At 48.6% G+C, this 20,560-nt stretch overlaps 5 protein-coding genes and 1 pseudogene across 5 annotated transcripts; all 6 read left to right on the top strand.

The window, feature by feature from the left end:
- Nucleotides 1–364: 364 nt before the first annotated feature.
- LOC121844716 (histone H1) lies at nt 365–1,306 on the top strand. The gene has a single exon (XM_042315138.1). It carries the CDS (start codon nt 472–474, stop codon nt 1,093–1,095), a length of 624 nt encoding a protein of 207 aa, XP_042171072.1. The 5' UTR covers nt 365–471; the 3' UTR covers nt 1,096–1,306.
- Nucleotides 1,307–1,593: 287 nt separating this feature from the next.
- Nucleotides 1,594–2,198, top strand: LOC121844723 (histone H2A). The gene has a single exon (XM_042315143.1). The coding sequence runs from the start codon at nt 1,754–1,756 to the stop codon at nt 2,138–2,140; it is 387 nt and encodes a 128-aa protein (XP_042171077.1). The 5' UTR covers nt 1,594–1,753; the 3' UTR covers nt 2,141–2,198.
- Nucleotides 2,199–2,570: 372 nt separating this feature from the next.
- LOC121844720 (histone H3) lies at nt 2,571–3,082 on the top strand. Its single transcript, XM_042315141.1, has one exon. It carries the CDS (start codon nt 2,623–2,625, stop codon nt 3,031–3,033), a length of 411 nt encoding a protein of 136 aa, XP_042171075.1. The 5' UTR covers nt 2,571–2,622; the 3' UTR covers nt 3,034–3,082.
- Nucleotides 3,083–8,088: 5,006 nt separating this feature from the next.
- Nucleotides 8,089–18,825, top strand: LOC121844734. Its single transcript, XM_042315154.1, has 5 exons — nt 8,089–8,437; nt 9,185–9,195; nt 10,194–10,200; nt 12,898–13,247; nt 18,332–18,825. The coding sequence occupies exons 1-5, from the start codon at nt 8,103–8,105 to the stop codon at nt 18,655–18,657; spliced, it is 1,029 nt and encodes a 342-aa protein (XP_042171088.1). The 5' UTR covers nt 8,089–8,102; the 3' UTR covers nt 18,658–18,825.
- LOC121844715 (histone H1) lies at nt 10,653–11,776 on the top strand. The gene has a single exon (XM_042315137.1). The coding sequence runs from the start codon at nt 10,760–10,762 to the stop codon at nt 11,381–11,383; it is 624 nt and encodes a 207-aa protein (XP_042171071.1). The 5' UTR covers nt 10,653–10,759; the 3' UTR covers nt 11,384–11,776.
- On the top strand, nt 11,891–12,492 carry LOC121844727 (annotated as a pseudogene).
- Nucleotides 18,826–20,560: the final 1,735 nt, after the last annotated feature.

Below are 20,560 nucleotides of genomic sequence, written 5' to 3' on the forward strand. Positions count from 1 at the left end.
TCGGCTCACTCCACAATCAATGGTGCTCGCAATCGGATGCACTTTTAGGCCATTTAGGAGACAAATAGCACAGGAAAAGCAGTGCGCACCGCTCCACCCGACAGTCGAACGGTGAGGTTTTGAGCGAGTCGCAGCAAAATGCACGGGGCTTCTGCAGCCCACATGACTTTATTCTGAACGGACACAAGTCTGCTCGCTGGGCCGTTCGCTTTTGGGCCAAAAACACGGCTCCGTCGGTGACTTTTGGCCCGATATTGGCGACCAGAAAACACAAGTGAAAGAGCATTTGGCCAGCCCGGAGAAGCCGAGCTGGGTGGCTTGAGTCTACATGGTTCTCATGTCGCGTTTAAGGCCAGCCCCTGCACGGTGTGGAGCTTCAATAGCGCAGAGCAGCGTCTACAGCAAAGTACTCCTCCTCACAGACTACCGTAGTGTTGTAAGTGTGTGTGTTTACCGGACCGAACGACAGACATGGCAGAAGTCGCACCAGCACCCGCCGCCGCCGCGCCGGCCAAGGCACCCAAGAAGAAGGCAGCAGCCAAGCCCAAGAAAGCGGGACCCAGCGTAGGCGAGCTCATCGTCAAGGCGGTGTCCGCCTCCAAGGAGAGGAGCGGCGTGTCCCTGGCCGCGCTCAAGAAGTCTCTGGCGGCAGGCGGCTACGACGTGGAGAAGAACAACTCCCGTGTCAAGATCGCCGTCAAGAGCCTCGTCACCAAGGGCACCCTGGTCCAGACCAAGGGCACCGGTGCCTCCGGCTCCTTCAAGCTCAACAAGAAGGCCGTCGAGGCAAAGAAGCCCGCCAAGAAAGCCGCAGCCCCCAAAGCTAAGAAGGTGGCCGCCAAGAAGCCCGCCGCCGCCAAGAAGCCCAAGAAGGTAGCAGCCAAGAAGGCCGTGGCCGCAAAGAAGTCCCCCAAGAAGGCCAAGAAGCCCGCTACACCCAAAAAGGCCGCCAAGAGCCCAAAGAAGGTGAAGAAGCCCGCCGCAGCGGCCAAGAAAGCGGCCAAGAGCCCCAAGAAGGCTACCAAGGCAGCGAAGCCCAAAGCCGCCAAACCCAAGGCAGCCAAGGCCAAGAAGGCAGCCCCCAAGAAGAAGTAAACCTATTCCAAACAGTGTTCTTTCTACTCGACACATGTTGTTACCACAAAAGGCTCTTTTAAGAGCCACCCACCTCTTTCCATAAAAGCGCATGTCATTCCATGTACGTCCTACCTACCTGTGGTGCAAAAGAAATGAAATGAATGACTTTTACGCACCACATGTTCGAGTGGCTAAATGGCTTTACATTTGTCACTCAAGAGTGCAGCACCCTCAGCAATCACATTGTTGTGATATGTGTTAGAATTCGCATGTCACATTCATCCTGATAATAAGAGGAATACACACTATCTATAGTGGGTTGGACAGCAGCCATTTGTATTATGAGCCACTCTCGAATTGATTGATACATGTTTCAGTGATTTGAGTTGTCACTTTGGCGCTCCCGCCAACGAGAAAAAGTAACAAAAGTCGGAGGGAAACGGAGTAGCCTAGCCCTTGTCACTCTGCTGCCTGCCTGCCTGCCTGCGGGCGGGCGGGTGGTTGGGTGGGGGCGGGCTTAGGGCTGACTTGTCTGTCTGTCCCTCCCTCACTCCAATTGGATAAGGGCACACCGGTCCGGTGGCCAATCGATGCCTCTTGTGGCGAGGTATAAGTACGGCTCTCGAGGTGGCCAGCGCCTCATTCAGACTTTCTGTGACATACTGAAGCTACCAAAATGAGCGGAAGAGGCAAAACCGGAGGCAAGGCCAGGGCGAAGGCAAAGACACGTTCATCCCGTGCCGGGCTCCAGTTCCCCGTGGGCCGTGTGCACAGGCTGCTGCGCAAAGGCAACTACGCCGAGCGTGTGGGCGCTGGCGCACCAGTCTACCTGGCCGCAGTGCTCGAGTACCTGACTGCTGAGATCCTGGAGTTGGCCGGAAACGCTGCCCGTGACAACAAGAAGACTCGTATCATCCCCCGTCACCTGCAGCTGGCAGTCCGTAACGACGAGGAGCTGAACAAACTGCTTGGCGGCGTGACCATCGCTCAGGGTGGTGTTCTGCCCAACATCCAGGCAGTGCTGCTCCCCAAGAAGACTGAGAAGGCCGTCAAAGCCAAGTAAAATCGCTGGTGCGGCTGCAACTTGACTACTCAACCCCCAAAGGCTCTTTTAAGAGCCAACCACCTAGCTCAGCAAAAGCGCAAAGTGTCCTTTCTATGCCTGGCCAACTATTTGGCGTGTTTGTTAGATACACACACACATATACACGGCACAGTATCAAGTGCCCACATGAGGCCTAAATGAAGAATAACAAGTACTAGGCTAGAATGAGAGAGCATTATTGCGCGTAAAGTGTAACGTTGCTCGCGGCCCTAACAAAAGACCCAAGCGCGCCTCGGCGAGGGAGGGGGTTGCATTTTGGGGCGTCACGGAGAGGCCGAGCCTCCCGTCCAATGGGCGGCGGAGGAGGCCTCCGCAACGGGCCAATCAGGGCGGTGCGGAGATGGTGACCAATCAGCAGACGCCGCTGCCGGCTTTATAAACTTCACATAGGCATTTGGAGGCTATACTCCGACTGTGAAAGAAGGAAGCTAGCTAGCGCCATGGCCAGAACCAAGCAAACCGCTCGCAAATCCACCGGTGGCAAAGCACCCAGGAAGCAGCTCGCCACCAAGGCTGCGCGCAAGAGCGCCCCGGCCACCGGCGGCGTGAAGAAGCCTCACCGTTACAGGCCCGGCACCGTGGCTCTTAGAGAGATCCGTCGTTACCAGAAGTCCACTGAGCTGCTGATCCGCAAACTGCCTTTCCAGCGCCTGGTGCGAGAAATTGCCCAGGACTTTAAGACCGACCTGCGCTTCCAGAGTTCCGCAGTGATGGCCCTGCAGGAGGCAAGCGAGGCTTACCTGGTCGGCCTGTTCGAGGACACCAACCTGTGCGCAATCCACGCCAAGAGGGTGACCATCATGCCCAAGGACATCCAGCTGGCCCGTCGTATTCGCGGAGAGCGCGCATAAACGATGACCTGATCTCCAAAATCCCCCAAAGGCTCTTTTAAGAGCCACCTCCATATTTCAGTCAAAAAGGCACAATTGTTCCATTTGTATACGCCCCTTTCCCACCGTGTTCCCTGCTCTGGAGTCCCTACAGACCGTGGTTCGATTCCAGGCTGTATCACCACCGGCCGTGATTGTAAATAAGAGTTGGTTCTTAACTGACTTGAGTCGTTTCAATAACGCTCTCTATATGTGATTAGATGTATGCCTAGAGTAGAAGAGGGGAAAAATACAGTAGCAGTAATGAGTGATAGTAATGATATAGGGCAAAAAGTGGCAAAAATGGTCACTAATGTAGCTAAGAACAACTGACTTAGAAAGTCCCATGTTGCAGTGCCGCTGATGAGAGGGGAAAAGTTTACCGTGGAGCACGGAGGCCATCTAGTGGTTAAACGCGGGTACTGTCAGCGTGTGAGCACGTCATAGTGGCTCCCTATTGGTATTTGATCTTCAGGCCAGCGTTTCCCAAACTCGGTCCTCGGGTCCCCAAGTGGGGCACGTTGTGTTTTTTCGAATCCAATTGCTCTTGGAATGTAACATGCTCGAGTATGTCTTTTCCTTTGTGAAAATGGCCATTCAATCATTTCTGGGCCATGTGACATTCCTCGATGGCAAAAAAATCCAGGCTGATCCGATCATTACAACGTTAGCTGTGTGCACCCCATAATTCATGCGATTGACTAAGCTATTGAAAGTCAAATGCTATATCTCTGTCCAGCGCAAGTGAAAGGTGGTCGAAAAAAGTGGTACCAACGTTTTGGTTGAAGGTACAGGAAATGTTGTAGGCCACCAAATTAGACGTGATATTATTAAGTCGCCCTTTTGTGCTTGTTTGTGTGAGTGCATAGGTAAGTTGTTTCGATATGGTGGAATAAATGGAGAAATGAAAGGAATGTATTTAGTGGGATGAATTGAGTGTGCGATTGAATATTCCAATGCCATACCCATTGTTAGTCCTTTAGACTAGATCCGACATCCCTTAAGAGAAAAGGTATCAGGACAGCAGGAATCAATAGATGTAATCATCAAGGGCTTTGCAAAAGAGCTGTTACTACGTAACAGGGCACAAGCAGCCGGGATGATTGCCCTATTAGTAGTTGACCAATTACAAAATAGCAATCACCAATGCAGGCAGGTACGTGTTGATTGCTGCATTGGCTTCGTAAATAGGCTTCATAAAGAACTAAATGGCTCAGCACATGACACCTTCACAGTGGAGAATATTTGATACCACTGACTCCCGTTGAGTAGAGTCGTGTGTCTTTGTGGCGTGATTTGAAGTCGACTTCTGATGTGGGATTTAGTTCATTTTTAAAAGAAGATTTGCTGAGGAATCGAAATGATAAGACAAAGTAAAGGCCCTAAATACAGGCTGCCAGTTAAATGCAGCAATGACACGGCTAAAGTGTGTCATTGCCGGACCAAAGAGCAGGAATTGTCTGCTGTTGCATTTTCACTCATGAGACAGGTAATAGCGGAGCTCCGTGGTGCTGAAAAGGACAGCGCCCCTGGCCATTTGCCAAAGCCTATTTCCCGTTGGAGGGATTCTTGACATGCTATAGGCACAGCAGTTCAGTACACCCCTCACCCAACAGACCCCTTCCTGTAATTGGTCCCAGAATCATCCACTTGATTCCCGAACACCAACCGATTCTCGGGGTGCATTGGTGTAAAATGTGGTCGTCGAGATAAAGTTGTATAGGCTACATGGGGTAATGGCATCTGGAGCTTTTTTTTTGGAGCTACCTACACCAGTAGGTAGGGGAGCTTACAGATAAAGAGTGCACTAGGCTAGAGAGAAAAGTAGCATTAAGTTTTTCATAAAGTAGGTCAATGTAACTTACCCTCTTTTGATACTTGAGAAACATGATGTCCAAATCTGCAAGAAGCAAAGCAGCAGAAAATCATCAGGTGAACAAAAGCGTTAAGTGAATATGATTTAAGAGCAGTCAAATGAAGTAATAGTGACATATATTGTAAGAAATGAAATCTACCATGTGAACATTGCATTGTGGCTTTAGAAGAGCATGTATTTGTAGATGAATGAGAGATTAGGTTTGGTTACAAAGTAACTGTATAATTTGAGGTACTCTACATGAGCATGTGTTTGCCTATTTGATGATCTGTTGTAGTTAATGTTTGATTTTGACCACGTACTTGTTGTGACAATTGCATCAGGTTGAGGGAGAAATGCTCTGTGTGGCTATTGTGAGTGGCACTTCTGATCCAGCAGGTGGTGTTAAGATCCCTTCCTATGTGGCTTGAATGATGAGATAGTGTTGGCAAAATGACTTGTGGTCCAGCGGGTGGCGGTGAAATGCCTCCCTATCTATATGACTTGACCTATTCCTTTGACATTGTTCACTTGATTGGAGATGATTCCGGTCTTCTGCATGTCTTCCTTCCTGTTTTGCCATGTGGGTTCCACGGAGGTGTGTGTTTTTGTTAGATAACACTGGGCACATTCCTAACGTGGAGGTCGTTTGCATAGCTCATGTCATGTGGATATATAAAGTATTGTATTGTAAGGTATGTTAGTCTACGGACGGTCTGACATTGCTCGTCCATATATTGATGTATTCCAATTCCAATTGGGGGTATTGTGTGGAATGTTGGAACATGGTTCGATCTTACTTGTTAGACTTGACTGTGCTGTTGGAGCTAGTAACACAAGCATTTCTGCTAAACAGGTGTATGTATGTCTCTGTAGTCACCCTCAAAACCAAATTTTTTTCTTTGGGCGCCTCTCCTTCCAGTTCTCTGCTGCCAATGACTGGAAGGAAGTACAAAAATCTCTGAAACTGGAAACACTTATCTCCCTCACTAGCTTTAAGCACCAACTGTCAGAGCAGCTCACAGATTACTGCACCTGTACATAGCCCACCTATAATTTAGGCCAAACAACTACCTCTTTCCCTACTGTATATAATTAATTACTTCATTTTGCTCCTTTGCACCCCAGTATTTTTATTTCTACTTTGCACATTTCTTCCATTGCAAATGTACCATTCCAGTGTTTTACTTGCTATATTGTATTTACTTTGCCACCATGGCCTTTTCTTGCCTTTACCTCCCTTATCTCACCTCATTTGCTCACATCGTATATAGACTTGTTTATACTGTATTATTGACTGTATGTTTGTTTTACTCCATGTGTAAGTCTGTGCCGTTGTATGTGTCGAACTGAAGTTGTTCTCAACTTACCTGCCTACCTGGATAAATAAAGGTGCAAAAAAAAATGTGGCTATTTGATTAGGACTTTTCCTCTATGTGTCGCAACCCATTTCCACTTTGTGTCCCCGTTAGGGAGCTGTCATTTATGCTGCAGGCTAATTACTACCAATGTCATTGTGGTCCAAGTTCAACTCCTAGCCTATACGGTGTGGTAACAAGGCCCTCTGTTATTTGTTGTTGTACTCTGCATGTGAAGTATCTGCACTGTAGCCTATAGGCTGCTTGATAATAGGGGAACGCAAGCAGTTGAAGGGAACAAGTGGCAGAGTCTAACCTGCTGTTGAACACAAACTCCCAGTCCTATGATGTTGCTCTGTGAAGGAGGTTAGCTTTTCAGCATTCAATTCCTGGCAGCCTTCTTCTCCCTGGTTGATTTGTGAATGTGAGTGATTAGAGAATGTTTGGCTTGGGTATCCAAGGTGTTTGCGATTGTTGAGGACCAGTGTTCCGAGGGGCTGACTGTGACATCATAAAGCGGAATGTAGTTAGTGTGATGTTTGAGGGATTCCAATTCAGTCCGTTGCGCCCTTCCAGGCAGTGCAGTTGTGCTTCAAGTGTGCTCTCTGTGTGATGACTTGTTGTGCCTACACGGAGTTGAGCTACGAACGGAGGTGACATTTGGGGTAAGCCTAAGCCTTTTCGTAACCTTAACCTATTTCTTCTAACTTGCTAAGACAACGTGCTTTGATGACACTAGCTGCATCCCAGCTAGTTGAACGCTTGTCAGTCGTTCTCCTAAAAGGCAACCTCTGTTGCTCGATGTACTAAACCGAGGGCCGGCAGCCACTAAGTACAGGTAAGAGACAATTATGGGAACAATAGGTTGTAAGATGAAACCTAGTCACATCTGAGATGTGAATCAACTGCACCGATTGATCAATCGCCAGTATGTATGTGTGCCCTTGGGCCTCATTTGTCCCCTTTGAAATGACCTGTTGACATCATTCGATGCAACATCTGAGGCTATCTGGCCTATAAAGGATCCACCTCATACACTATTTCCGTAATATAAGGCTATGTTATTGGTTTTTGAAAAAAGTACCATACAATATTTGCACATCCCGATCACCACTGTACGCATAGGAAAACGATCCCTTTATTGTGTGTGTGTTGGGTGGGTGTCTGAGGAATGTTTTACAGCGTTTCAGCTTGCAGAGGTATCACCACCCTTCCCATGGCCACCTGGATCCTGTCTAGGGAAGAAAAAGAAGAATGATGTTATTACATGGCCTTCAAGAGCTACATGACTGCTGAGGTGACATTACGGACCCCTTAGGATTTGTGGCGTTCCTTGTGTATTTGTTTCCCGTATGTTCCACTTCGTTTCTCCTTTGTACTTGTGACACTATTTGAGGTTGTAACAACGCCTATCTCTATTAGGTGTGACTGGCAACTGCAGTGGGTTGAATCCTACTAGTTCAGTGTTTCCCAACTCCAGGCAGGGGTAGAGTAGCCATTTTTGTTGTAGCCCTGGAGAGGCACAGCTGATTGAGAGTTGAATCAGGTGCAACAAAAACAACAACAAGAAGAACAACACCAAATCAATGTGAAGAGTGGGACACAGATTAGTAGTGGATCCCCCAGTTGTCACAGTTGGGCCTTGTGTTCAACATAGCTCAGTATTTGAGTGTGTTTCCCGCGCATGTAAGTAGCTTTCATTTCTTCTTCCTCCATAGTTCCCTACAACGAACGCCCTCCCCTTTGCAGCAGAGGCCAGGCAAAAGCGCGCGCTTTCTGTGCCACTGGCTTCAATCAGGTCCACCAAACGCAGATAATAAGAGCACCAAGCACAAAAAATGATGTCATTAATTCACTTGAACTCAGCTAGCGAACACACGATGTCTGGAAGAGGTAAAGGCGGCAAGGGACTCGGAAAAGGAGGCGCCAAGCGTCACCGTAAGGTTCTCCGCGATAACATCCAGGGAATCACCAAGCCCGCCATTCGCCGTCTGGCTCGCCGTGGCGGCGTGAAGCGTATCTCCGGCCTGATCTACGAGGAGACCCGCGGTGTCCTGAAGGTGTTCCTTGAGAACGTGATCCGTGACGCCGTCACCTACACCGAGCACGCCAAGAGGAAGACCGTTACGGCCATGGACGTGGTCTACGCTCTGAAACGCCAGGGACGCACCCTGTACGGTTTCGGCGGTTAAACGCACTCTTCTCGGAACGTCAACATCCCGACTTGAACCCAAAGGCTCTTTTAAGAGCCACCCACATCCGCTTCAAAAGGGCCAAATCCATTGTCGTATTAAACCATGAGCCACTCTTGAGTGGACAGGGAGGGAGTGTTAAATGACAGGACGCTATGTTCAGCGCAGGCTTTGCGTACAGTCGTATTAAACCATGAGCCACTCTTGAGTGGACAGGGAGGGAGTGTTCATGAAAGGAGGCTAAATTCAGTGCAGGCTTTGCGTACAGTCGTATTACGAGACACCCGAAATAAAGGCACCACGGCTGGGAAATCCCCACCAAGTCTGGCCATTGCATGGATCTTTTTTTGAAACACACCATTCCCCACCAGTGACAGAGCATAGGCTATGGAATAAGGGGGACAGGTCTTTGTTAGGGAAGCAAGCCTCTGAGTGGAAGGCTCTTATGCGCGCTCAGCTCCACTGGGCAAATGGCAGGGGCGCCTATGAGAAAGCAGGGGTGTGTCCACGGCCGGCGAATTAGCTTAGCTTCGTCTTCATAAGAGGGAAAGGGCTCTCCACCCCCTCATTCGTTTGTGAGAAGCAACGAGACATCAGCATCATGCCCGAGCCAGCAAAGTCCGCGCCCAAGAAGGGCTCCAAGAAAGCCGTCACCAAGACCGCAGGGAAAGGCGGCAAGAAACGCCGAAAGTCGAGGAAGGAGAGCTACGCCATTTACGTGTACAAAGTCCTGAAGCAGGTCCACCCCGATACCGGCATCTCCTCCAAGGCCATGGGAATCATGAACTCGTTCGTGAACGACATCTTCGAGCGTATCGCCGGAGAGTCGTCTCGCCTGGCCCACTACAACAAGCGTTCCACCATCACCTCCAGGGAGATCCAGACCGCAGTGCGCCTGCTGCTCCCCGGAGAGCTGGCCAAGCACGCAGTGTCCGAGGGCACCAAGGCCGTGACCAAGTACACCAGCTCCAAATAAACAGCGCATTTGGAGTGCTGTAGTAACCCAAAGGCTCTTTTAAGAGCCACCCACCCTGTCAGTGAAAAAAGCAAATCCATGTGTGTGTGTGTGTGTGTGTGTGTGTGGAGGACATGTTGTGTCCAATTGGGGGGGGGAATAAATGATGCTGACATGAGCAGGGTAGGAAGGAATGTGTGCATGCCAGATAGACACAGTGAGTGGGATTCCACTCGTGCTCCGATGACTGGAGCCTGTATCACTTTAGGCCGAAGCAGGGACCCTCTGCACACATGAACAACAGTCTCAGAGCAAGTGACGTGACCGATTGAAACTAGCCGTTCCACCTGTACAAGAGGAGGAGGAGGAGGAGGAGGAGAGCCTCCAAATCGCTCTCTCTAGGCCTATATCAGGGCGAACAAGCACATGGGGCGCCAGCCTCCATAGCGCCGGCCGCACAACACAGCCCAGCCAGACACCAAGACCCACAGACACAAAGACCGGCACGAGTCACGCTGCGGAGTCAAGCGAGGGAGAAGGGCACAAGCCTATCTCTGCCTGTTCACAGACAAGGTGACCTCACCTCATCTGCTTTTGAAAGAGACACACAGAGAGAGACAGAGACTACCTAGCAGAAGAAAAAAACACACACTGTGCACAAAGAGCAGGCTCCAAATCCAACTAAAGGACGAATAAAACATCACACACAGTGTATTATTTCCTGTGCCTCCTGGACACATGACGAATACAACGTGAAACTAGTCTCAGCCAGGCCTCACAAGTGCATGTGTTTTAAGGTCCCCAAAAGAGCTCTCCTTTAAAACACCAAGGAGCACATCAGGGGACGCCAAACCATTTGATTCCCTTGCCAGACATCTCGGCTCACTCCACAATCAATGGTGCTCGCAATCGGATGCACTTTTAGGCCATTTAGGAGACAAATAGCACAGGAAAAGCAGTGCGCACCGCTCCACCCGACAGTCGAACGGTGAGGTTTTGAGCGAGTCGCAGCAAAATGCACGGGGCTTCTGCAGCCCACATGACTTTATTCTGAACGGACACAAGTCTGCTCGCTGGGCCGTTCGCTTTTGGGCCAAAAACACGGCTCCGTCGGTGACTTTTGGCCCGATATTGGCGACCAGAAAACACAAGTGAAAGAGCATTTGGCCAGCCCGGAGAAGCCGAGCTGGGTGGCTTGAGTCTACATGGTTCTCATGTCGCGTTTAAGGCCAGCCCCTGCACGGTGTGGAGCTTCAATAGCGCAGAGCAGCGTCTACAGCAAAGTACTCCTCCTCACAGACTACCGTAGTGTTGTAAGTGTGTGTGTTTACCGGACCGAACGACAGACATGGCAGAAGTCGCACCAGCACCCGCCGCCGCCGCGCCGGCCAAGGCACCCAAGAAGAAGGCAGCAGCCAAGCCCAAGAAAGCGGGACCCAGCGTAGGCGAGCTCATCGTCAAGGCGGTGTCCGCCTCCAAGGAGAGGAGCGGCGTGTCCCTGGCCGCGCTCAAGAAGTCTCTGGCGGCAGGCGGCTACGACGTGGAGAAGAACAACTCCCGTGTCAAGATCGCCGTCAAGAGCCTCGTCACCAAGGGCACCCTGGTCCAGACCAAGGGCACCGGTGCCTCCGGCTCCTTCAAGCTCAACAAGAAGGCCGTCGAGGCAAAGAAGCCCGCCAAGAAAGCCGCAGCCCCCAAAGCTAAGAAGGTGGCCGCCAAGAAGCCCGCCGCCGCCAAGAAGCCCAAGAAGGTAGCAGCCAAGAAGGCCGTGGCCGCAAAGAAGTCCCCCAAGAAGGCCAAGAAGCCCGCTACACCCAAAAAGGCCGCCAAGAGCCCAAAGAAGGTGAAGAAGCCCGCCGCAGCGGCCAAGAAAGCGGCCAAGAGCCCCAAGAAGGCTACCAAGGCAGCGAAGCCCAAAGCCGCCAAACCCAAGGCAGCCAAGGCCAAGAAGGCAGCCCCCAAGAAGAAGTAAACCTATTCCAAACAGTGTTCTTTCTACTCGACACATGTTGTTACCACAAAAGGCTCTTTTAAGAGCCACCCACCTCTTTCCATAAAAGCGCATGTCATTCCATGTACGTCCTACCTACCTGTGGTGCAAAAGAAATGAAATGAATGACTTTTACGCACCACATGTTCGAGTGGCTAAATGGCTTTACATTTGTCACTCAAGAGTGCAGCACCCTCAGCAATCAACATTGTTGTGATATGTGTTAGAATTCGCATGTCACATTCATCCTGATAATAAGAGGAATACACACTATCTATAGTGGGTTGGACAGCAGCCATTTGTATTATGAGCCACTCTCGAATTGATTGATACATGTTTCAGTGATTTGAGTTGTCACTTTGGCGCTCCCGCCAACGAGAAAAGTAACAAAAGTCGGAGGGAAACGGAGTAGCCTAGCCCTTGTCACTGCCTGCCTGCCTGCCTGCCTGCCTGCCTGCGGGCGGGCGGGTGGTTGGGTGGGGGCGGGCTTAGGGCTGACTTGTCTGTCTGTCCCTCCCTCACTCCAATTGGATAAGGGCACACCGGTCCGGTGGCCAATCGATGCCTCTTGTGGCGAGGTATAAGTACGGCTCTCGAGGTGGCCAGCGCCTCATTCAGACTTTCTGTGACATACTGAAGCTACCAAAATGAGCGGAAGAGGCAAAACCGGAGGCAAGGCCAGGGCGAAGGCAAAGACACGTTCATCCCGTGCCGGGCTCCAGTTCCCCGTGGGCCGTGTGCACAGGCTGCTGCGCAAAGGCAACTACGCCGAGCGTGTGGGCGCTGGCGCACCAGTCTACCTGGCCGCAGTGCTCGAGTACCTGACTGCTGAGATCCTGGAGTTGGCCGGAAACGCTGCCCGTGACAACAAGAAGACTCGTATCACCCCCGTCACCTGCAGCTGGCAGTCCGTAACGACGAGGAGCTGAACAAACTGCTTGGCGGCGTGACCATCGCTCAGGGTGGTGTTCTGCCCAACATCCAGGCAGTGCTGCTCCCCAAGAAGACTGAGAAGGCCGTCAAAGCCAAGTAAAATCGCTGGTGCGGCTGCAACTTGACTACTCAACCCCCAAAGGCTCTTTTAAGAGCCAACCACCTAGCTCAGCAAAAGCGCAAAGTGTCCTTTCTATGCCTGGCCAACTATTTGGCGTGTTTGTTAGATACACACACACATATACACGGCACAGTATCAAGTGCCCACATGAGGCCTAAATGAAGAATAACAAGTACTAGGCTAGAATGAGAGAGCATTATTGCGCGTAAAGTGTAACGTTGCTCGCGGCCCTAACAAAAGACCCAAGCGCGCCTCGGCGAGGGAGGGGGTTGCATTTTGGGGCGTCACGGAGAGGCCGAGCCTCCCGTCCAATGGGCGGCGGAGGAGGCCTCCGCAACGGGCCAATCAGGGCGGTGCGGAGATGGTGACCAATCAGCAGACGCCGCTGCCGGCTTTATAAACTTCACATAGGCATTTGGAGGCTATACTCCGACTGTGAAAGAAGGAAGCTAGCTAGCGCCATGGCCAGAACCAAGCAAACCGCTCGCAAATCCACCGGTGGCAAAGCACCCAGGAAGCAGCTCGCCACCAAGGCTGCGCGCAAGAGCGCCCCGGCCACCGGCGGCGTGAAGAAGCCTCACCGTTACAGGCCCGGCACCGTGGCTCTTAGAGAGATCCGTCGTTACCAGAAGTCCACTGAGCTGCTGATCCGCAAACTGCCTTTCCAGCGCCTGGTGCGAGAAATTGCCCAGGACTTTAAGACCGACCTGCGCTTCCAGAGTTCCGCAGTGATGGCCCTGCAGGAGGCAAGCGAGGCTTACCTGGTCGGCCTGTTCGAGGACACCAACCTGTGCGCAATCCACGCCAAGAGGGTGACCATCATGCCCAAGGACATCCAGCTGGCCCGTCGTATTCGCGGAGAGCGCGCATAAACGATGACCTGATCTCCAAAATCCCCCAAAGGCTCTTTTAAGAGCCACCTCCATATTTCAGTCAAAAAGGCACAATTGTTCCATTTGTATACGCCCCTTTCCCACCGTGTTCCCTGCTCTGGAGTCCCTACAGACCGTGGTTCGATTCCAGGCTGTATCACCACCGGCCGTGATTGTAAATAAGAGTTGGTTCTTAACTGACTTGAGTCGTTTCAATAACGCTCTCTATATGTGATTAGATGTATGCCTAGAGTAGAAGAGGGGAAAAATACAGTAGCAGTAATGAGTGATAGTAATGATATAGGGCAAAAAGTGGCAAAAATGGTCACTAATGTAGCTAAGAACAACTGACTTAGAAAGTCCCATGTTGCAGTGCCGCTGATGAGAGGGGAAAAGTTTACCGTGGAGCACGGAGGCCATCTAGTGGTTAAACGCGGGTACTGTCAGCGTGTGAGCACGTCATAGTGGCTCCCTATTGGTATTTGATCTTCAGGCCAGCGTTTCCCAAACTCGGTCCTCGGGTCCCCAAGTGGGGCACGTTGTGTTTTTTCGAATCCAATTGCTCTTGGAATGTAACATGCTCGAGTATGTCTTTTCCTTTGTGAAAATGGCCATTCAATCATTTCTGGGCCATGTGACATTCCTCGATGGCAAAAAAATCCAGGCTGATCCGATCATTACAACGTTAGCTGTGTGCACCCCATAATTCATGCGATTGACTAAGCTATTGAAAGTCAAATGCTATATCTCTGTCCAGCGCAAGTGAAAGGTGGTCGAAAAAAAGTGGTACCAACGTTTTGGTTGAAGGTACAGGAAATGTTGTAGGCCACCAAATTAGACGTGATATTATTAAGTCGCCCTTTTGTGCTTGTTTGTGTGAGTGCATAGGTAAGTTGTTTCGATATGGTGGAATAAATGGAGAAATGAAAGGAATGTATTTAGTGGGATGAATTGAGTGTGCGATTGAATATTCCAATGCCATACCCATTGTTAGTCCTTTAGACTAGATCCGACATCCCTTAAGAGAAAAGGTATCAGGACAGCAGGAATCAATAGATGTAATCATCAAGGGCTTGCAAAAGAGCTGTTACTACGTAACAGGGCACAAGCAGCCGGGATGATTGCCCTATTAGTAGTTGACCAATTACAAAATAGCAATCACCAATGCAGGCAGGTACGTGTTGATTGCTGCATTGGCTTCGTAAATAGGCTTCATAAAGAACTAAATGGCTCAGCACATGACACCTTCACAGTGGAGAATATTTGATACCACTGACTCCCGTTGAGTAGAGTCGTGTGTCTTTGTGGCGTGATTTGAAGTCGACTTCTGATGTGGGATTTAGTTCATTTTTAAAAGAAGATTTGCTGAGGAATCGAAATGATAAGACAAAGTAAAGGCCCTAAATACAGGCTGCCAGTTAAATGCAGCAATGACACGGCTAAAGTGTGTCATTGCCGGACCAAAGAGCAGGAATTGTCTGCTGTTGCATTTTCACTCATGAGACAGGTAATAGCGGAGCTCCGTGGTGCTGAAAAGGACAGCGCCCCTGGCCATTTGCCAAAGCCTATTTCCCGTTGGAGGGATTCTTGACATGCTATAGGCACAGCAGTTCAGTACACCCCTCACCCAACAGACCCCTTCCTGTAATTGGTCCCAGAATCATCCACTTGATTCCCGAACACCAACCGATTCTCGGGGTGCATTGGTGTAAAATGTGGTCGTCGAGATAAAGTTGTATAGGCTACATGGGGTAATGGCATCTGGAGCTTTTTTTTTTTGGAGCTACCTACACCAGTAGGTAGGGGAGCTTACAGATAAAGAGTGCACTAGGCTAGAGAGAAAAGTAGCATTAAGTTTTTCATAAAGTAGGTCAATGTAACTTACCCTCTTTTGATACTTGAGAAACATGATGTCCAAATCTGCAAGAAGCAAAGCAGCAGAAAATCATCAGGTGAACAAAAGCGTTAAGTGAATATGATTTAAGAGCAGTCAAATGAAGTAATAGTGACATATATTGTAAGAAATGAAATCTACCATGTGAACATTGCATTGTGGCTTTAGAAGAGCATGTATTTGTAGATGAATGAGAGATTAGGTTTGGTTACAAAGTAACTGTATAATTTGAGGTACTCTACATGAGCATGTGTTTGCCTATTTGATGATCTGTTGTAGTTAATGTTTGATTTTGACCACGTACTTGTTGTGACAATTGCATCAGGTTGAGGGAGAAATGCTCTGTGTGGCTATTGTGAGTGGCACTTCTGATCCAGCAGGTGGTGTTAAGATCCCTTCCTATGTGGCTTGAATGATGAGATAGTGTTGGCAAAATGACTTGTGGTCCAGCGGGTGGCGGTGAAATGCCTCCCTATCTATATGACTTGACCTATTCCTTTGACATTGTTCACTTGATTGGAGATGATTCCGGTCTTCTGCATGTCTTCCTTCCTGTTTTGCCATGTGGGTTCCACGGAGGTGTGTGTTTTTGTTAGATAACACTGGGCACATTCCTAACGTGGAGGTCGTTTGCATAGCTCATGTCATGTGGATATATAAAGTATTGTATTGTAAGGTATGTTAGTCTACGGACGGTCTGACATTGCTCGTCCATATATTGATGTATTCCAATTCCAATTGGGGGTATTGTGTGGAATGTTGGAACATGGTTCGATCTTACTTGTTAGACTTGACTGTGCTGTTGGAGCTAGTAACACAAGCATTTCTGCTAAACAGGTGTATGTATGTCTCTGTAGTCACCCTCAAAACCAAATTTTTCTTTGGGCGCCTCTCCTTCCAGTTCTCTGCTGCCAATGACTGGAAGGAAGTACAAAAATCTCTGAAACTGGAAACACTTATCTCCCTCACTAGCTTTAAGCACCAACTGTCAGAGCAGCTCACAGATTACTGCACCTGTACATAGCCCACCTATAATTTAGGCCAAACAACTACCTCTTTCCCTACTGTATATAATTAATTACTTCATTTTGCTCCTTTGCACCCCAGTATTTTTATTTCTACTTTGCACATTTCTTCCATTGCAAATGTACCATTCCAGTGTTTTACTTGCTATATTGTATTTACTTTGCCACCATGGCCTTTTCTTGCCTTTACCTCCCTTATCTCACCTCATTTGCTCACATCGTATATAGACTTGTTTATACTGTATTATTGACTGTATGTTTGTTTTACTCCATGTGTAAGTCTGTGTCGTTGTATGTGTCGAACTGAAGTTGTTCTCAACTTGCCTACCTGGTTAAATAAAGGTGCAAAAAAAAATGTGGCTATTTGATTAGGACTTTTCCTCTATGTGTCGCAACCCATTTCCACTTTGTGTCCCCGTTAGGGAGCTGTCATTTATGCTGCAGGCTAATTACTACCAATGTCATTGTGGTCCAAGTTCAACTCCTAGCCTATACGGTGTGGTAACAAGGCCCTCTGTTATTTGTTGTTGTACTCTGCATGTGAAGTATCTGCACTGTAGCCTATAGGCTGCTTGATAATAGGGGAACGCAAGCAGTTGAAGGGAACAAGTGGCAGAGTCTAACCTGCTGTTGAACACAAACTCCCAGTCCTATGATGTTGCTCTGTGAAGGAGGTTAGCTTTTCAGCATTCAATTCCTGGCAGCCTTCTTCTCCCTGGTTGATTTGTGAATGTGAGTGATTAGAGAATGTTTGGCTTGGGTATCCAAGGTGTTTGCGATTGTTGAGGACCAGTGTTCCGAGGGGCTGACTGTGACATCATAAAGCGGAATGTAGTTAGTGTGATGTTTGAGGGATTCCAATTCAGTCCGTTGCGCCCTTCCAGGCAGTGCAGTTGTGCTTCAAGTGTGCTCTCTGTGTGATGACTTGTTGTGCCTACACGGAGTTGAGCTACGAACGGAGGTGACATTTGGGGTAAGCCTAAGCCTTTTCGTAACCTTAACCTATTTCTTCTAACTTGCTAAGACAACGTGCTTTGATGACACTAGCTGCATCCCAGCTAGTTGAACGCTTGTCAGTCGTTCTCCTAAAAGGCAACCTCTGTTGCTCGATGTACTAAACCGAGGGCCGGCAGCCACTAAGTACAGGTAAGAGACAATTATGGGAACAATAGGTTGTAAGATGAAACCTAGTCACATCTGAGATGTGAATCAACTGCACCGATTGATCAATCGCCAGTATGTATGTGTGCCCTTGGGCCTCATTTGTCCCCTTTGAAATGACCTGTTGACATCATTCGATGCAACATCTGAGGCTATCTGGCCTATAAAGGATCCACCTCATACCACTATTTCCGTAATATAAGGCTATGTTATTGGTTTTTGAAAAAAGTACCATACAATATTTGCACATCCCGATCACCACTGTACGCATAGGAAAACGATCCCTTTATTGTGTGTGTGTTGGGTGGGTGTCTGAGGAATGTTTTACAGCGTTTCAGCTTGCAGAGGTATCACCACCCTTCCCATGGCCACCTGGATCCTGTCTAGGGAAGAAAAAGAAGAATGATGTTATTACATGGCCTTCAAGAGCTACATGACTGCTGAGGTGACATTACGGACCCCTTAGGATTTGTGGCGTTCCTTGTGTATTTGTTTCCCGTATGTTCCACTTCGTTTCTCCTTTGTACTTGTGACACTATTTGAGGTTGTAACAACGCCTATCTCTATTAGGTGTGACTGGCAACTGCAGTGGGTTGAATCCTACTAGTTCAGTGTTTCCCAACTCCAGGCAGGGGTAGAGTAGCCATTTTTGTTGTAGCCCTGGAGAGGCACAGCTGATTGAAAGAGTTGAATCAGGTGCAACAAAAACAACAACAAGAAGAACAACACCAAATCAATGTGAAGAGTGGGACACAGATTAGTAGTTTCCTCCATAGTTCCCTACAACGAACGCCCTCCCCTTTGCAGCAGAGGCCAGGCAAAAGCGCGCGCTTTCTGTGCCACTGGCTTCAATCAGGTCCACCAAACGCAGATAATAAGAGCACCAAGCACAAAAAATGATGTCATTAATTCACTTGAACTCAGCTAGCGAACACACGATGTCTGGAAGAGGTAAAGGCGGCAAGGGACTCGGAAAAGGAGGCGCCAAGCGTCACCGTAAGGTTCTCCGCGATAACATCCAGGGAATCACCAAGCCCGCCATTCGCCGTCTGGCTCGCCGTGGCGGCGTGAAGCGTATCTCCGGCCTGATCTACGAGGAGACCCGCGGTGTCCTGAAGGTGTTCCTTGAGAACGTGATCCGTGACGCCGTCACCTACACCGAGCACGCCAAGAGGAAGACCGTTACGGCCATGGACGTGGTCTACGCTCTGAAACGCCAGGGACGCACCCTGTACGGTTTCGGCGGTTAAACGCACTCTTCTCGGAACGTCAACATCCCGACTTGAACCCAAAGGCTCTTTTAAGAGCCACCCACATCCGCTTCAAAAGGGCCAAATCCATTGTCGTATTAAACCATGAGCCACTCTTGAGTGGACAGGGAGGGAGTGTTAAATGACAGGACGCTATGTTCAGCGCAGGCTTTGCGTACAGTCGTATTAAACCATGAGCCACTCTTGAGTGGACAGGGGGAGTGTTCATGAAAGGAGGCTAAATTCAGTGCAGGCTTTGCGTACAGTCGTATTACGAGACACCCGAAATAAAGGCACCACGGCTGGGAAATCCCCACCAAGTCTGGCCATTGCATGGATCTTTTTTTGAAACACACCATTCCCCACCAGTGACAGAGCATAGGCTATGGAATAAGGGGGACAGGTCTTTGTTAGGGAAGCAAGCCTCTGAGTGGAAGGCTCTTATGCGCGCTCAGCTCCACTGGGCAAATGGCAGGGGCGCCTATGAGAAAGCAGGGGTGTGTCCACGGCCGGCGAATTAGCTTAGCTTCGTCTTCATAAGAGGGAAAGGGCTCTCCACCCCTCATTCGTTTGTGAGAAGCAACGAGACATCAGCATCATGCCCGAGCCAGCAAAGTCCGCGCCCAAGAAGGGCTCCAAGAAAGCCGTCACCAAGACCGCAGGGAAAGGCGGCAAGAAACGCCGAAAGTCGAGGAAGGAGAGCTACGCCATTTACGTGTACAAAGTCCTGAAGCAGGTCCACCCCGATACCGGCATCTCCTCCAAGGCCATGGGAATCATGAACTCTGGTCTGTCAAAATATAATAGAGACAGTAGATCTAGCTGGTCTGTCAAAATATAATAGAGACAGTAGATCTAGCTGGTCTGTCATAATATAATAGAGACAGTAGATCTACCTGGTCTGTCAAAATATAATAGAGACAGTAGATCTAGCAGGTCTGTGATAATATAATAGAGACAGTAGATCTAGCTGGTTTGTCATCTTATAATAGAGACAGTAGATCTAGCTGGTCTGTCATAATATAATAGAGACATAGAGATAGTAGATCTAGCTGGTCTGTGATAATATAATAGAGACAGTAGATCTAGCTGGTCTGTCATATTATAAGAGAGACAGTAGATCTAGCTGGTCTGTCATAATATAACAGAGACAGTAGATCTAGCAGGTATGTGATAATATAATAGAGACAGTAGATCTAGCTGGTTTGTCATAATATAATAGAGACAGTAGATCTAGCTGGTCTGTCATAATATAATAGAGACATAGAGACAGTAGATCTAGCTGGTCTGTCATAATATAATAGAGACAGTAGATCTAGCTGGTCTGTCATAATAGAATAGAGACAGTAGATCTAGCTGGTCTGTCAAAATATAATAGAGACAGTAGATCTAGCTGTTCTGTCATAATAGAATAGAGACAGTAGATCTAGCTGGTCTGTCAAAATATAATAGAGACAGTAGATCTAGCTGGTCTGTCATAATATAATAGAGACAGTAGATCTAGCTGGTCTGTCATAATATAATAGAGACAGTAGATCTACCTGGTCTGTCATAATATAATAGAGACAGTAGATCTAGCTGGTCTGTCAAAATATAATAGAGACAGTAGATCTAGCTGGTCTGTCAAAATATAATAGAGACAGTAGATCTAGCTGGTCTGTCAAAATATAATAGAGACAGTAGATCTAGCTGGTCTGTCATAATATAATAGAGACAGTAGATCTAGCTGTTCTGTCATAATAGAATAGAGACAGTAGATCTAGCTGGTCTGTCAAAATATAATAGAGACAGTAGATCTAGCTGGTCTGTCAAAATATAATAGAGACAGTAGATCTAGCTGGTCTGTCATAATATAATAGAGACAGTAGATCTACCTGGTCTGTCAAAATATAATAGAGACAGT

Source organism: Oncorhynchus tshawytscha, unplaced genomic scaffold (assembly GCF_018296145.1).
Source record: "Oncorhynchus tshawytscha isolate Ot180627B unplaced genomic scaffold, Otsh_v2.0 Un_contig_2517_pilon_pilon, whole genome shotgun sequence".
In the NCBI taxonomy this organism is placed as follows: Eukaryota; Metazoa; Chordata; class Actinopteri; order Salmoniformes; family Salmonidae; genus Oncorhynchus; species Oncorhynchus tshawytscha.